This window comes from Emys orbicularis, chromosome 5 (assembly GCF_028017835.1).
Source record: "Emys orbicularis isolate rEmyOrb1 chromosome 5, rEmyOrb1.hap1, whole genome shotgun sequence".
Lineage (NCBI taxonomy): Eukaryota > Metazoa > Chordata > Testudines > Emydidae > Emys > Emys orbicularis.
In genome coordinates this window covers 30,946,140-30,964,078 of record NC_088687.1, presented here as the reverse complement: position 1 = coordinate 30,964,078, position 17,939 = coordinate 30,946,140, and the positions used below count along the sequence as shown (strand labels likewise).

At 41.9% G+C, this 17,939-nt stretch overlaps 1 protein-coding gene across 1 annotated transcript; it reads right to left on the bottom strand.

Annotated features, from left to right (window-relative positions):
- Positions 1–587: 587 nt before the first annotated feature.
- Positions 588–11,702, bottom strand: PLA2G12A (phospholipase A2 group XIIA). Its single transcript, XM_065404879.1, has 4 exons — positions 11,500–11,702; positions 9,027–9,103; positions 6,782–6,947; positions 588–2,008 (listed from the first exon to the last, which is right to left on the bottom strand). Exons 1-4 carry the CDS (start codon positions 11,690–11,692, stop codon positions 1,890–1,892), a joined length of 555 nt encoding a protein of 184 aa, XP_065260951.1. The 5' UTR covers positions 11,693–11,702; the 3' UTR covers positions 588–1,889.
- Between the last annotated feature and the right edge of the window lie 6,237 nt (positions 11,703–17,939).

Genomic DNA, 17,939 nt, shown 5'->3' with positions numbered 1-17,939 from the left:
CCCGGAGTACGATAGTCACAAAACACAATTAACTTTTCCCAATACACTTCTATGTGCCTGCTATTTTGCAGTTTGAAAGGAATAAATACTTTGTGCACATATAGATGGCTACACTGGAAAAACTAAGGCAGAGAATCCTAGCAAACTAAAGATTTCCACAATCCAGTTTTATAAGCATATACAAAACAGAGGATTAATGTCAGATCTTTTAGCTTTTGCTGCGACACTCCAGACCTTGTGCAGTATACTCAGGGACTTAGGTCAGCTTAACTACACCGCTCATGGGTGTGGATTTTTCACACCCCTGACCAATGTACTTAAATTGACCTAACCTTGTAGTGTAGACCAGGCCCTAATGTAGGGACACAACTTCCCTGAATGACCATTAGCTATGTTGACAGAAGCACTCTATCTGCATAGCTGCACCTACAGTGAGGGTGGTTGTTGTTGTTTTTTTTGCTGGCATAACGTTGGCTCTGGTGTGGGTGTGGTGGTGGTTCCCACCCCCTCCTAATTGCCATAGTTATCAGACCTAGCTTTGTAGTGTAGATCTGGCCTTAGAGACAAACAATCAAAATCCACAGTCTCTCTCGCTGAAATTTGCACTTTTTTTTTTGAAGTTGGAACAGAAAATGAAATTAAAACAACACTGGACATAAAACTGAATAACTTTAGCTGACCCAAGTTAAAAGTCACATAGGGAAAAATGCAGAGATGAGGGAAACTTAGGAATTGTATATTTGTTAGCTGCACATAGCAATATATTCATACAAAAGATGTCTTGGATACTCTTGACTCTTGCACAAGTAGTAGGAATACCAAGACACTTTAAAAAAATCATTTTTCTTATTTATAATTTTTACAAAACCCCAAAGAACAGAGTAAAAGGAAGAGAAGCCAAAAGATAAGTGAATACAGTAACACAGTCTACATTACAAGAGTTAAATATAAATCATTCTCTTTGGACAATTAAGATCCATCCTTGCTATACATATAAAGACACCTTTGTTAAATAGAATGCCTCTGTTGGGTGGTACATTTAATAAAAATAAATTTGATTTGAAAAATATAAACATCTATTAAAAATATTTCTTTAAGAAATAATTTGTAAGAATAACAGAAATGCTTCCCTAAGTTGTCACATCAGAAGTATCACGTTCATATTTTGCTAGGTTCTAAACTGTTCAATTTTGCAATTCAAGCCTTAAAAGTGCCAGTGTTTCTGATCTGACTAGTGCTTCAGAAGTGAGTTTGATATATAAAACAGATAGGAAGATGCAGTTTTTAGTTCTAGGTTTGGTCTAGCCTTCAACATACTGTATATGAGAACATAGCAACATAGTTGAAGCAGAGAAACAGAAGTCATTTCATCACAGTGATATTTCACCAAAAGCACAGAAGTGCAAGACATTTAAGATTACATACTGAATGCACAAAATATTTCAAATGTAGAAAGTCTTCCTTTCCTGTTGAGATATACTAGAAACACTAAAGGTTGGTAAACCCAAAACTTGACCTACTTTAAAAAAAAGTTTGAAAAGTCTATCTGGTTCCCATGTGCCTTTCATTCCCCACCACCAATTTTGCTTTAAAAAATTTAAAAAGACACCAGTAGTTTTTGCAGTAGCATTCTATGAGCAACCCTACCTCAAGCCTCTGGGCACATATTGATGGAAACTACTTTCAGTTTCAAGCTCCAAGTGTATGTCGAGGGTAGGAGGGCAAAGCAGTTTTTTAAAATAGGAAAATATTTTAGGGTATGTTTGAATCATTTTTTGTGTTATACTTTGTGAAAATGAAATAAAACAGCTTTGTAACAGAACACTGGCTCTCTGTACATATTGTCTTTTTCTTAGTTCTAGCTCATGAGCTTTCATCAGTGTCTTCTTTTATAGATCTGTCTTGTCCTCATATTGGCACATACATGCAGCTCTCTGGCTATCCAGGTATGGTTTACATCCTAAGTGTATAACTGCATCAAATAACAACTGAACAGTTGATTCACAGGCTGCAAGACACAAGAGGAGATCAAATCAGTATAGGATCACTTTAGAAGTAAATAGAATATTATAATAATTAAACATTAGTTACTCAGACATTTTTCTTAAAGATTGTTTTCAACTTGCCAGAGCACAAGGATGAACATAGTCTGATGAATGTATGATCATTTTCAACTCTAATTTCAACAATGTGTCTGTTTCATATTTCAACTTCTAACAAAATTAACATTTATAGAGTAGATGCATTTTTGTGGAAAATTTAATACAAATGTAATTGTAATAACACAGCTTAGTGTTGCCCTTATTTATGTGAAAAAGAAATGAGTTTTATGCCTCTGGCTTTAATGGCAGATCTCTCACTAGTTCTGACAAATACTTCACTGCAGTCAAACTACTTTGAGGGCCTCATCCTGCAAACATATTGCTCCTAATCAGACTAGTCATGATAACAAGCAATATGGCCCTGATTTAGCACAGCAATTAACAAGCTGGACCTGTCAGATATTGCACATTTGCAGTACTGGATCTACGATCACAAAGTAGTATAGCATGCACTCCCACAGAAGTCGGATCAAAACATGGTATTGTTCTTTAAAGATAATTCCACCCTCTACTGCTGTTGCACAAAGCATTACTTTCCGCCCCTACTTACATTAAGGCCTGATCCTCCTCCTATTGAAGTCCCTGTCAGAATTTCTGCTGACTTGAATGGGAGTAAGATTGGTCACTAAGAGAATACTAAAAATAGCACCACCAATTCTAACATATAACATAATGCAAAATTTAAGAGGCCTATTCTCTTGTCACAAGAGTAACAGCTATGCCACTGGATTTTGGAATGTGCGTTACTGGCAAATAAATTTATTAGGAGTCTATAACCAACAACTCAATTATTTGGAAAGAGAACATGAGTCTCTCTGGATTTTTCAGTAACTGGAGCCCACCCTGTTAAGAGTAAAATTCAAACTTGAAAGGAACATTTATGCAGCAAGATTAATGTTCACTACCTAAGAGGTAACTGTATTTTATTTGTTAAAGGAAACAGTTCAGCATTTGCCTGCAATTTATTCTGTCACATGTAGTAGCAGGTTAAATCACATCCAATGCAACAAAAAATATTTATATTGCTGCAGCACTGCAAATAACCTGATTATAGTTATTTTTATGAAGTTGTACTGCTGGTTTTCATGCGCATTAAAGGGGATCATGAATTAAAAGACACAAGGTTCAATAGTTAGCCTAGTTCTTTTCATAGTCTTTCACTTTTGACTTCAGTTTAACAAAGATACAAGTCAGGGTAATATTTTAGGGGACCTTGGTGTAGGAGGTGAAAAATATTAGTTTTAGTTCTTTGAAGATAATTTTTTCCTTTCCTCTACCTTTTTTATTAGCCCTATATACGTAAAAGCCAGAAAATACACAGATCTCTTCTTGTAAAAAAATATGGAGGGAAAGTGAAATAAAATTAGCTTATTACTACTCCCAGTTTCAATTTCAATTAGTTTAGACAATCCATGCCAATGTGTTGGCTGCTGTGCCACTGCACAACCAGGTGAAAACAGGGGACTTTGAGTGGAGATCTGTTAGGAGGAGGAGAAGGGAGGCAAGCCAAGCCCCTGTTCCTGCGACTGAGCCCTTGAAAGTGTTTGTTTGTTTGTGGGTTTGTTTTCAGTTTGCAGAGTCTAAGGGGGGGGGGGCAGTGTGTTGTGAGAGAAGCAGAGCTTTTGATCACACCTGAACCTTGATTGGGGGCAGAGCTTTTCTAATCAGCATGCCTATAAAGGCAGCCAGCCAGCCCAACAGCAAATGGATGAAAACAGGGGAGGGTGTGTTGCCCCCATGACAGGTGCTTAGGAGAGAAGGCTACAACAGCTACAGAGGCAGCAGTGGTAGTGATCTGAAGAATAGACTAGAAAAGAAAATGACTAGATGTGGAAGCTGTGGTATGTATGTTATTCTGGAGAAGCTACCTGAAAGGTGCATTTGTATGAAATGCCACCTGATAACTCTGATGGAAGAGATGGTCTGATGTTTAGAGATGCAACTAGAATCTATGGTTGAGTTTTGAAAGGGGTTTGAGCAGATGATGAAGGGAAGGAGAGAAAAGGCTGATGGGAAACATCAAGATTTTCAGATGCATTCTGGATCAGAGAACTATGAGGGCAGACTGCTGGAGGATGAAAGTGCTCAGAAGCATGTGACTATAAGGCAGAGGAAAAGACTGGCTAGTGCAAGAGAAACAGAACTTGGGAACAGATTTGTGGAGTTAGAAAATGAAGGGGAGGAGCAGGCAGTAACAGGCACATTAGATCTACTGCACTTTAAGTCAAAGTTGCAGAAACTATCTGGAACCTGCAACCCAAGGAAGGGGGAAAAATTCATAGGGAAGGATTGCAGGCCAAACTGGATGTACAAGTATCTCGAACGAGTTGTTAAAAGAAAGCAGAACACTTTCCTTGCTGATCCATCCCTTCTTCTGTTTCTTGTAGGCTCTCTCTTGAAGGTCAAAAAGCATAGGGGAAAAGTGAGAACTGCCAAAAGCCAAACAGAATTGGACCTTGCAAAGGAAGTTAAACCAAATAGTAAAAGGTTCTTTAGCCATAAAAATAAAATGAAAACAAAGACGACATGGGACTACTAAGCACTGAGAATGAGGTAGAGATCAAAGACAATCTAGGTATGGTCCAACACTTAAATGAATGTTTTACCTTAGTTTTTAATAAGAGTAATGAGGAGTCTGGGAACAGTGGTAGGGTGGCTAATGGGAAGGAGAATGTGGAACTAGAAATCCCCACATCTGAGATGGAAGCTGAACTCAAACATCTTAATGGGACCAAATTGGGGGGAAGGTGGATAATCTCCATTCATGAATATTAAAGGAATGGACACATGAAATTGCAAACCCAATAGCAAGGAATTTTAATGAATATAAAAAATTAAGAGGGTCATACCCTATGACTGGAGAACTACAAATATAATTCCTATATTTAAGGAAAAGTATGTGTGTGTGGGGAAACAATCCAGGAAACTATAGACCTGTTAGTTTGATCTCAACTGTATGCAAGGTCATAAAACAAATTCTGAAAGAGAGTAGTTAAGCACATAGAGGTAAACTTGATTTTTTTTTTTTTTTTTTTTTTGAGAATAAAAGTGAATTTTCTAGACAAAGGAAATACAGTAGATCTAATCTACTTGGATTTCAGTAAAGCATCTGATATAATTTCCCATGTGGAACTATTAGTTAAATTGAAAAAGATGGAAATTAATATGATAAGAATAATGAATAAGAATCAAAAGGTGGGTAAGGAACTGGTTAAAGGGGAGGCTACAATTGGTCATACTGAAAGGTGAACTGTTAGGCTGCAAGAAGGTTACTACTGGAGTTCTTCATTGATTGGTCTTGGGACCAATCTTATTTAACATTTTTATTCATGACCTTGGCACAAAAAGTGGGGGTGGGCTGATACAGTTTGCAGATACTGCCAATATGGAGGAGAACCAGGACATCATACAAGACAATTTGGATATCTTTGAAAACTAAAGCAATAAAAATGGGATGAAATTTAATAGTGCAAAGCCATGAACGCAGGGACTAACAACAAGAATTTTTGCTATAAGCTAAGGACCTATCAGTTGGAAGTGACAGAGGCAGAAAAAGCCCTAGGTGTACTAGTCGATCACAGGATGACAATGTGATGTGGCCAGAGGCTAATACAGTCCTAGGATGCATCAGATGAGGTATTTCCAGTAGACACAGGGAAGTGTTATTACCATAGTTTACAAGACTGAGCTTGATAAATTCACAGAGGGGGGATATGATGAGATTGTCTACAATAACTTATGGCCCACCCACAACTGCTATTAGCAAATATCTCCAATGGCCAGAGACTGGATACTAGATGGGGAGGGCCCTGAGTTACTACAAAGATTTTTTTTTTTCCCCCCCAGGTGTGTGTGTCTGGCTCTCGCCACGCCGTCATGGTCTAACTCCATTATACTGAGACCTCAGTGATTCAGGAGCCAAATTAGCAATTAACATTATCCAAAAGAGCCACAGTAGTGTGAATTCATCGTTTCATTTACTTAAGGCTAGAAGGGACTATTTAGTCAGGGCACATCTTCAACTACCCGCCGGATCGGCGGGTAGCAATCGGTCTATTGGGGATCGACTTATCACGTCTAGTGAAGACGCGATAAAAATCGATCCCTGATCGCTCTGCCGTCGACTCCGGAAATCCACCGTGGCAAGAGGCGGCAGCGGAGTCGACGGCGGCGCGGCAGCGGTCAACTTGCCGCCGTCCTCACAGCTAGGTAAGTCGACCTAAAATACGCAACTTCAGCTACGCTATTCACGTAGCTGAAGTTGCGTATCTTAGGTCGACCCCCCGCTGTAGTGTAGACCTAGCCTCAGTCATTTTACTGTGAGAATTTTATGGGATCGGGAAGGTATTTTCCCACCAGTTCAGATTGGCAGAGATCCTAGGGGTTTTTTGCCTTCCTCTGTAGCATGGGGCAGCAAGGTGTCTTGCTGGTTTGAATTAGAGAAAATGGCAGATTCTTTGAAACTTGAAGTCTTTAAATCAAGACTTGAGTAACTCAGCCCGAGGTTACAGGCCTACTGCAGGAGTGGGTGGGTGAGGATCTGTGACCTGCAGTTGTAGGAGGTCAGACTAGAGGATCATGATAGTCCCTTCTGGTCTTAAAGTCTGAGATTGAGTCTTTTATACAACTTCATTAAGAGATCAACTCAGTATAACTTGCATGCTATTTTTCTGCCTTACCCTGTACACTCTCTGATATTCCTAATGTTTTCTGTACTTCCCTGCAGATCTTGGAGAGACAATACTGAAACTGTTCATCACAATCATTTTTTCTATTGCCACAGGTATCATAGCATCTGTCATGTTGATTACAGCACTTTGTCATCGAAGGGATACCAATGTCAAACTGTAAAGGAACAAAATCAAGGTTAGTATTCAAGCCAACAAAATAATTTTATTGCATCGGGATTGGTAAAAATTGCCTGCCTTCTATGCACCGTTGAATCAATATGGTTGATGAAGTTTAAAAAAAAAAAAAAAAAAAAAAAAAAAAAGCATTACCCGCTACTCCAAATATCAAGCAAAATGTTACTGGCATGGACAGTGAGAGAGGAACTGAACCCAGGATTCTCCCATCACAGGGCAGAGTGGTACCATTAGGCCAACCCAATGTTCTTGGTTTTAAATCAGAAAATATTCTATTTCATCCACTGCAGGTCTTAGGTCTTCGGGGGGGAGGAGGAGGAGGCAGGAGAGGGACTGCTTGTTGAATGCTCAGTCATTTAATATCATTCCTCTAATATTCTAGGGTACCGAAGAAAAATGTAACTGGATGTTTATGACTGTAAACGAGTCTATTACTAGGGCCCTGTCAAATTCACAGCCATGAAAAACGGGTCACGGAGCATGAAATCTGGTCTCCCCCTGTGAAATCGGGTCTTTTGTGTATTTTTACCCTATACTATACAGATTTCGCTGGAGTGTCTTAAACTGGGGGTCCTGATCCAAAAGGGGATTATGGGGGGTTGCAAGGTTATTGTAGGGGGTTCGTGGTATTGCCAGCCTTACTTCTGCGATGCCTTCAGAGCTGGGTGGCTAGAGAGCGGCAGCTGCTGGCCAGGCACCCAGCTCTGAAGAAACCACACTGCCAGCAGCAGCACAGAAGTAAGGGTGACAATATCATACTATGCCATCCTTACTCCTACGCAGCTGCTGGCGGTGGTGCTGCTTTCAGAGCTGGGCACCCACCCAGCAAATGCCGCTCTCCAGCTGCCCAGCTCTGCAGACAGCGCTGCCACCAGCAGCAGTGCAGAAGTAAGGATGGCAATACCATGAGCCCCCTACAATAACCTTGCAATTTCCCCCTCCCCCACAGTCCCCTTTGGGGTCAGGACCCCTACAGTTACAACACTGAAATTTCAGATTTAAATATCTGAAATCATGAAATTTGCTTTTAAAAAATAAAAAAAATAAAAAAAAATCCTAAGACTATGAAATTGACCGAAATGGACTGTGAATTTGGTAGGACCCTATCTATTACTAGTAGTGACTAATTTTTTCTCCCATGTAATATTGCTGAAGTTCAGCTACAAACTAACAAAAACATGAATATTTGGTTTAGGAAATCTAACCACACAATATACAACCATAAATATCTTCCCCATGTAGGTACTTAGAGATCGTGATCAAGTCACCTCTTAGCTTTCTCTTGGATAATAAACTAAATAGATCGAGCTTCTTAACTATCTCACTACAGGGCAAACAGTCCACACTTTATATCATTCTTGTAGCTCTTTTCTGAACCTTTTCCAGTTTTTCAGCATCCTTTTTTGAAGTAAGCGACAAAGAGTCCTGTGGCACCTTATAGACTAACAGACGTATTGGAGCATAAGCTTTCATGGGTGAATATCCACTTCGTCAGACGCAACATGCGTCTGACGAAGTGGGTATTCACCCACAAAAGCTTATGCTCCAATACGTCTGTTAGTCTATAAGGTGCCACAGGACTCTTTGTCGCTTTTTACAGATCCAGACTAACACGGCTACCCCTCTGATACTTTTTTGAAGTGTGGACACCAGGGCAGGAAGCTGAAGATTAGACAAGTTCAGACTAGAAATTAGGTGCACATTTTTAAGTGAGAGTAATTTAGCAAATAGCGCAGCTTATATACAGATGTGATAGATTCTCCATCACTTGAAGTCTTTAAATCAAGACTGGATATTTTTTCTAAAAGATCTGCTGCAACTCAAAAAAAGTTATGGGCTTCATGCAGAAATTAACAGGTGAGGTTCTTTGGCCTCTTTTAGTCTGACCACTTGCATAATGATCATAATGGTCTTATAAATATGATGCATATTTCTATGTTTAGAATGGAAGTGTAAAACTAGCACGCTTCTTTTTGAAGTAGATTGCTCACAACCCATTTTAAATATGAAAGTCCAAGTAAATATGAAAAAATAAAATGCATGAAGGTAAGAGATTTACATGAACTCCAAATAGCGGCGATCCGCATCCATTCGGTGGTGAAAGCTTATACCCATAACGTGGAAGAGGCTTCGACCCTGTAAAAAAGGAATTTTAAAAGCACTGAGTACAGATCTTTTGCTTCGAGCTACTGCAGACACCCCTATTTTACTGCTTAACATAATATAGGCCAAAGTTTTCAAAACTATATGCTTAATGTAAGGCATTTAAATCCATATTTAGGCACCTGAATATTCAGAGCTCCCACCAAGCTGCAAGTCAGGGGGAGCTACAGGTATTAAGTACCTCTTAATTTTTTATTTATTTATTTGGTTTGATTTAAGGCATCCAAATTCAAAACATCTGGCCTACAAAGAATATACTAGGTTAGGCAGAAGTGTACTATATGCAGGGAAGAACTAAAAAGCAGAAAAACGAGTTCTAGTAAATTTACCTACACTTCTGCATTCTTTTCTTATCTATAATCCAAGATACTGCTCTGAATTTTCATTTTAGACATCAGAACTACTAACTGGCGTGAACAAGATACAGAAGTATTGTTGCTTATTCCTGTACAACCACAGCATTGATTGATTCTGTTTGAGCAGGGCTTCCTTGATATTTTAGAAAGCATGCAAAGGGGAAACCCCATGAAATTACTGTGATATGTACACTAGAATAAGGAGAAATATGGAATTTTTGAAGACTACAGCTAAACTGCTTTTGGCATCTGAGACCAAACTGCTGGAAGCATTCTACGGAAGGGAGTACATGGGAGACGGTATGTGTTGAGGTGGGAGGCTAGAAAGCAATGCATGCTGTCACTGCTACTCCTAAAGCAGAGAGAGGCATGTACATTCAAATAGCTAGAATGTATTTAGTGTAAGGAAGAAATTTCAGATGGGACTTTATACTATCCCAGTTGAAAAGGCTTATTCCAGTGAATCCTCCATTTTTAACATTTTCATATGTCTTGAGGTTATTAATAGTATTGATTATTTTTAAAAAAAGTTCCTAACTGAAGTACATTACATATGCTAAATAGATTCTAGCAATGAAAAATACCAGGGGCAGAGAAAAGTAACCCCCCCCCCCCACTATACCTAATTAAATGTGCAATGTCATAGCCAGGGCCGATGAGGGGGGGGGGGGAGGGAGAGAGTCGGTACAAATTACCGGGGCCCGGCAGTCTGGAAGGGGGCCCGGGGCCCAACTATGTTGCATATGTGTAAAGATTTTTAGCCGCTCCGCCTTTGCTGGGGGGGCCCCCAAAATTTTTTTCACCAGGGCCCGAACCCACTCTTGGCGGCCCTTGTCATAGTTGGATGAAAGGAGTCCGTCTTGATCCTTCCAGGCAAAAAATTTATGCCCAATGACACAATTCAATTAGTTTGTCTTACCAGTGCAAATATCACATGTTAACTTAAGTAATAGGTATTAAGCCAAAGCAAGTTTCACTAAAATCATGTTCTAAGTTTTTCATTAAACTTCTGGAAATTGTGTGTTTGTTAAATCGAGTAACTTCTCTACAGTCACCTAACAGGTCCTCATTTTGGTATTGAATTTGGAATAGCAAATCTGATGGAAGTTTCAGGGAACATTATTACACAAGTATTGGCACTTAAGGGAATAAACTCTTTACCATTCTACGCTTATTGGCTGTACTAGGATCTGATGTTTTTCAGACTTTTTGTATATGAAAAAAAGACCCTTGAAATTATGAAAGTACTAAATTACACCTGTGGCAACTAACTACAGTGAGAAGAGTGGTCACTTTTTGAAGAGTGCAGCAAAACAGTTTTATTACTACTAAACTAGAGCAAGTTAGGGTTGCTAAAGACAAAAACATTAAACACCATCATGAAAGTTAACAAATCACTGACAACCAATCCTGCGTCAGACTTATGAGTACAATGTAGACACTATACATTATCTTCAAGATATGGAAACTAAACCCTGTAATACCGAAGATTGGTGTGAAGAAAGGGCTGTACATAACCCTATTTTTAACATACAATTTTAAAAAAAAGTTCCAGACAAGATATTAATGATGTCAGGCTGCCACAAAAATCAGTTATCAAAATAACTGTAGAAACTGACAGTTTTTGTTCTTTTCTGGGTTTGATGGTGGCAAAGAGAGAAATCTTTATATGATGGTACATTAGGGTAAGAGAAATTCCTAAACCAAAGCCTCAGATGATGTCATGGTTCTGAATGCATTAATCCTAACCAGATGTTCAACATTTTACCTGGAAACTGATCTGTTGCCCCTAGAAAGGGACCCAAGCCAGGGCATCTGGAACTGAACTCCCCCGGAGTTCAGAGAGAGTTTTTAGAGCCAGATTTAGTTTTCGTTGCCATCATTTAGTATGTTTTTTGGAAAGGAATCCGCTGCAAAGTTGGGCTCCAACCCTCTCCAAAAACCCAGGCCCACCTCTGCTGGGAGCTCAGCGCCTCCCTCCCCCGCGCTGGGCGTTTGGTGGAAAGTTATTACCGTCGCTGCATTTATACAGACACAGGCCGTCCTCTCCTCCCAGGAGATCCAGAGCCGCGTTCAGGTACATGTCTATCTTGTGCACCCCGTTCCGGATGGTCTTGAGGGTCATCCTCCAGTCCGGGGTCTGGGGCTCCTGCTGGCACTGACCCAGCAAGCCACAGGCCAGAAGCAGCAGCAGGGCGCAGGCCATTACCTGCGCAGAAGGTCCCGCGGCTCGGGCTATAGGGCCGCCGCCGCCGCCGCCAGAGAGTCCGCGCTGGGCTGGCCGGGGCGCTCGCTATGCCCCCGCGGCCGGCTGCATGCCGCACGCGCCTCACCTGCGCCGAGGGCAGCCGCCCGCAGCCCTGGCCTCCCCCGGCCGCGGAACTTCCACCATGCCGAGCAACTTCAGCACCGCTCCGCCGGGCCGGGCCGGGCCCGCCTCCCTGCCTGGCCGGGCGCGGGGCGGGGCTCTCCCAGCTCTCCTGCCGGGAATGGAGCCGGCTCGCAGTTCGGAGCGCGTTCCCTGACTCTGACACTCAACAGCTTGCCAGCCCCTGCAGGGGCTGGGCTCTTCTTCCCTGGGCTGCGCGCATCCCGCCTGCGCGTGGCTGGCTCGGCTCCCTGGTTTCTACTGCCTAAACGGCGTGTTGCCACTGGGGACTGGCGCAACAAGCCCTGTACTAGGAAAGGACTTTGCACTGCTGTCGTGTCTTCCATTTAAAGCTGTCCAACGTTCTATATAGATCTATAAAGCCCAATTTCGCAGATGCCAATGAATTAAACACAAACTATTTTAAATAATAAATGAAACACTTAACCCCTTATCTGCGGATTTCAAAGCACTTCACATATTGTGAGTTAGGTCAGATGAATTGTGTTAGGGTGACCAGACAGCAAGTGTGAAAAATCGGGACTGGGTAGGGGATAATAGGCGCATATATAAGAGTGCCCGGGCCAAATATCAGGACTGTGCCTATAAAATTGGGACATCTGGTCACCCTAATTGATGGGTTAGGCCTGGATCCTGCAAATACATGTGCTTAACTACAATTAATAGTTCCATTAACATCAATGGGACTACTGGTAATAAAGTGTTAGAACGTGTAAGCCTGTGCAGGAGTTGGGAATCTATTACAAAGAAGGTATATCAGGCTTTTCAGCTCCTAGATACTTTATTTTATTTATTTGTAACTTGATCTGCAGTTTTGAGATCTTTGTGAGGGTTTCTCCCCATTACATAAATAAACCATTGGGTTAAACTAAAGGATGTTTCTGAAATATTTGCCTCCTTCAAATATATACTGCTATGGAAAACAACTTGTGGTTCAAAATAATTTAACAAGCAGCTTAGGCCATAAAGGTTTTTGCAGCATTTCTATAGTATTCCTGATTTGATTTGCTGTGCAAGAATTGTGGAACCAGAGATAGTACAAGATATATCATTGCTTGAGGTATATTCCCTCTCCAGTGAAATGCAGAGTCATTTTAAACAAAAAAATCCTCATCTGCATTAATATAATAATATGGGAAAGATATGAACTTCATATCTTTCTTATAGTAAATTCTATTTTGTATGGAGAGGGGTTAAAAAACTGTAGATCTCCCCGACAAGTAAGGCTTAATCTATTCCATATTATGTTTTAAGAAGTCATTGGGGGGCAGGGTGAGCCTTTCCACCTGAGTTGGTAATGTCCGTTTCAAGAACAGATTCTTTTGAAATGATATGGATTCAAAATAAGGTACAGTAGTTAAGGAACTGGGAGAGTTCCTTTTGTGAGCTTACCACATGAGAGACAGTGGCTTTGGGGCCTGTGACACCTTATAGACTAACAGAAGTATTGGAGCATAAGCTTTCGTGGGTGAATACGCACTTCGTCAGACGTGGCTTTGGGTGACATTAGTAGAAAGTGGTCATGTCAAATCTTTGGTGTTTTAGTGGGTTAGCAAAGATCATTTGTTAGAGCTGGCTGAATTTACAATCTTTTTGAAATGTTTTGATTGGATGGGGGAGGAAATGACAGTCACGTGTTTTGCAGGAAAATGGTCCAGTTTTCCAACCAGCTATATCACTTATACATTGAGTGATATGTAAGAACAAGCCCTGAGTCCTGACAAATCAGCAAACCTTAGTATTTCATCAGTCGTGCTCCTCTGAGCAAACACTACTTCCAAAACCAGAGGTACTATCTTTTGGGCAAATCATGTTTGCCTTATTCACTTGAAGTCAATGGGATTGCTTGTGTGTATATGCCTAGCAGGATTTGACCTTTTTATATCTTAAGTATACTGATTCGGAACATAGCGAATTAATTTATATATATATATATGTAATTTCTGCAATACAACCCAGTATTTGATTTCTTGGCATTGTTAAATGTGATCTTGCAACACTTACTCATGCGAGTGATCCTATTCTAGTCGATAGAATCACTTGTGTGAGAAAGGGCTGTAGGACTGGGCCCTAATGAAAAGGCAGAATGATGGTAAAACTATCAAACATGAAGAGCCCACTCCTGTTTTGCTGAGGAGAACATTTAGGCCCAGGTAAATTCACCTACATTTTAGAGTTTCTGGAAATTAAGTTTGTTTACAAATTTAAATCCTAAGTACTACTTAGATGAGCTCAACTAGGATAGTGGTGGGAATTTTTGCATTTTGGCAAAGAGACCTTCATTTTTGGATGTACCAAACCCCTCAAAATGTAGTGCTTTTGAAATTTCAGGACAGAATTAACAATTAATCAGAGCAGAAAGCTGGTTAATGTCACTGCTGTCCTGCTTCCAGGTAAGGCCAAGAAGCAGAGCAGGAAGATCTATACAGGCAAGAGGCCCATGCACCAGGCATTTTATTTATCTACCCAAGGATATAAAATGACGTATTTCAAGTAAGCACCAACAGAAACACAGGAGCAAGTGACTGGCACTGGGTAAAGCAAGTTGAAAGAGAAGGGGGAGCTCTTACCCCACCTGTCAAGTGCATCAAAGCCCCCATTCAGGAAAGCACTTCAGCCTGGGTCCACAAATGTCCCACTTTTAAGCACCACTGTGATCCACAAAACTCCTGCTCAGCTGCTGCCTAACCCTGAAAGCTCCTGAATTCACTCCTCGCTTACATTTCCCCTGTACAAATTCCCTAGACACCGAGGGTTCTACCTTGTCACACATGCACTATTGCCTCAGTGCTGATGCCTATTAGCCTCCTCTCCCCCCCTCCGCCCCCCCAAGCTCCACGGTGGTCCTCAAACCAGGTGGAGATAGGCCTACCCTGCTTATCTCACCTGCTGGGCTGGCCAGATAAGTGTTTTCAGAGGTTGCTGAGTGCTACACAAAACAGAGGGGAGGAAAGAGCTATCCCCCAATCTTTGGCCCAATGGTTAGGTTACTCACCTGAGAGGTGGAAAACCTTGGTTTAATTCCTCTCTTGTCCTGATGAGATGGGATTTAAACAGGGATCCCCCACCTCTCAGGTGAGTGCTCTAACCATTGGACTATGGGATATTCTGAGGTGGGTCTTTCTCAATCTTTCTTGTTTAAACCATTCTTTAATTAAATAATTGGAGCAGAGACAGAATGACTTTGTATCTCGGGGGTGAGGGCAGTCACTGGAGAGGTGGGACTCCCCTGTTCAAATCCTTTCTCTTCATGAGGTGTGTGTGTGTGTGGGGGAATTGAACAGGGGTACTGCCACATCCCAGGTGAGTGCTCTAACACTAAGACTAAAGGTTATATGGGGTCCTGCTAGCCATTTTGTGTGGAGCTAGGCAGGTGCCTAAGCCATTCTTTCAAGAAACAACTGAGATACTTAAGCCACCTGACTCCAGGAGAGGTGTTCCTGGTTGTGGATCATAAGCAGAGATTGGTGGGGTGCCCCCCCCCCAAGCCCAGATTTAGGCACCAAACTCCTTGCGAAGAGCAGGGTTTAGGACGAATACCTCTTGTTGACATCTGATTGGCAGCTTCCTGCATGGTGTGTTGACTTTTGTGGAGCCCATCCTCAGGTGTTTACCTTTCCCCATGTATTGTATAGGGAGTCTAAGTGCTTAACTCAGACTTTGTGATTTTTCAAGGCTCCTAAAAGTTAGATGTTGCAACCCTCATCACTGAAATGCCTATGTTTCTTTTTGGATCTGGGTCTAAGCCCCTTTATGGATCTGGGCCTTCCCATATAGGATTTAACCACATGCACCTGCTTAGAGATGCTTTAGAGATGCTTTCCTGAATTGGGAGCCAAATTAGGAAGAAGATAGGGAGCTGTACACCCCTTACTTTGACAATGTCCTTATGTGATGGAATGCACCCCTGTATTCACACCCTAACACTGTTGTAGTAATCTTTGTACGAAGTATGCCTTTTGAGGCATCATTTGAAAACTCATAACATGCTGATCAGTAATATCATAGTAAAATGCATGTACCAACATTATGTGTAAAGTTATGAACATAAGCTGAAATCATGCTGATGAGTGTGGGGAGAGACTAAACCAGTTTCTTAAAGACAAAGGAAAAACTAATGGCCCCATCCAGGTGTCAACAAAGCTGATAGGCCATCACCTATCAAGTGGCCATCCTTTGGCAAGAAAGGGGGCAGGGACAAAGATCTGCATCTGAGCAAAGGGTTCCTTCATTCATAGCATGAGGTCTCCATCCATCAGACCCCCTGTCTCTTGGTTCTCAGTGGAAATTGTTTTTCAAAGAGGGACTGAAACTATAAAAAGGAGGAGCAAACATCTCAAGAGGTGCCCTCCCCTCCCTGTCCACACCTGAGAAGACAAAGTAAACAGCCATTGGACTCTAGGGGAGGGATCCTGACCTGAAAGTTTGGACAGTAATACTGTTGGAAGCATGTGGTGAGAAACTTTCCTTTGGAGCTAGGCACTAAACATTTTTACCTTTATTTTCTTGTAACCATTTCTGACTTGGATTCCTCATTGCTTGTACTCATTTTAAAATCTTCTCTTTGGAGTTAATAAACCTGTTTCATTGTTTTATCTAATCCACTGTGTTTAAATTAGTGTCCGGGTAACTCCATTTAAGGTGGTAAACTGGTGTATGTTGTTCCTTTAAAGGAATAATGGACTTAATATTTTTGGATTATCCAGGAGAGGGCTGGGCACTACAAGACATACATTTATGGGGGGAAGACTGGGAGTATGTTGGTGTCACCGTGAGAGCCACAGTGTAACCCAAGTGTGGTTGTCAGACTACAATTACACACAGACACTTAAGAGTGTGACTTGCATAGGCACCGAGCTTCTAATCTACCTGGGGGTACTCCACCCCAGCTCTGCCCAGGTCCTGCCTACACTCCACCCCGCCTTGCTTCTTTCCACCCCCATCCCACCTCTTCCCTGCCCAGTTCTGCCCCCTCCCCCAAGCATGCTGCGCCCTCATTCCTGATGCCATGAAACAGCTGATCCACGGCAGGCAGTAGGCGCTGGGAGGGAGGGGAAGGTGCCGATTGGCAGGGCTCGCCGGTGGGCAGGAGGTGCTGGGGGGAGGGGGAGGTCCTGGTAGAGGGGCTGCCGGTGTGTGCTCAGCACCCACCATTCTTTTCCCATGGGGGCTCCAGCCCCAGAGCACCCACTGAGTCAGCACCTATGGTGACTTGCATTCTGGAAGGCTGTTTGTGAGAGCAGCCCAGGTTGGAGCTACTACCAGGAAGGTATTGTAAGGGTAGGGGTTGCAGGGCAGGGGTGACACAGCCCCTCACTGGTCTGGATTGCACTCTGGTATGTTAGACCTTGCAAAACAAATTCACTCATTTGTGATTCTACAAGATAGTGGAAGAGGGATGAAAATAAAAAGTACAGTTTAAATCAGATGGTTATGAATTTGCTCCAAAATGTCTATACCATTTTACCCTATCATGAGAATTAAGTGAAAGGAGTAATGTCTCATTAGAAGTAGGTAATGCAAACATTTTCACTAATTTCCAGTTAAATTCTAAAATGTTTTAGGGACTCTGTTGTTCTCTCTGAAATAGTTCCAACAGTGGTTAGTAATTTAATGTTTAGAGCATACCCTCAGCCCTGGAGCCAAATTCTGGCTCTCTTGGTTTGGCCAGAACACAAATGCCCACTGTTGTTGGCCTGATTTCAGGTTTGCCCTGGATCTAGGCTTATCTCTTTGTACAAATTATTCTTTGCCAGAGATAAGACTACTCAGCATGGAATAGAGTTGCCTCAGGCCAGCCCACAGTCGGGTGCTGCCCCAATTTTTATAGTGGGGGTGCTGAGAGCCATTGTACCAAACTGTAAACCCTGTATATAATGGAAACCACTTCAAGCCATGGGGTGCGGCAGCACGCCCAGCACCTCTAGTTCCAGCAGCTATGGCCACAGTGCATATGTATTAAAAACATGCAGAGCATAGTCTGTCCTCTAGGTTCTGCTTGAGAATGCCCATCTGTATCATCACATGCATGTAGAGCACAAGAAGTCCTGTAGAGTGGCTTCAT

Excerpts from the sequence above, each read along its gene's own strand:
- PLA2G12A (XM_065404879.1), bottom strand. The coding sequence starts at position 11,692 with ATGGCCTGCGCCCTGCTGCTGCTTCTGGCCTGTGGCTTGCTGGGTCAG. Across the intron at positions 9,104-11,499 it reads TCTGTATAAATGCAGCGACG|GGTCGAAGCCTCTTCCACGT; the intron begins GTAATAACTTTC and ends CCTTTTTTACAG. Across the intron at positions 2,009-6,781 it reads AATATCAGAGAGTGTACAGG|CCTGTGAATCAACTGTTCAG; the intron begins GTAAGGCAGAAA and ends TGTGTCTTGCAG.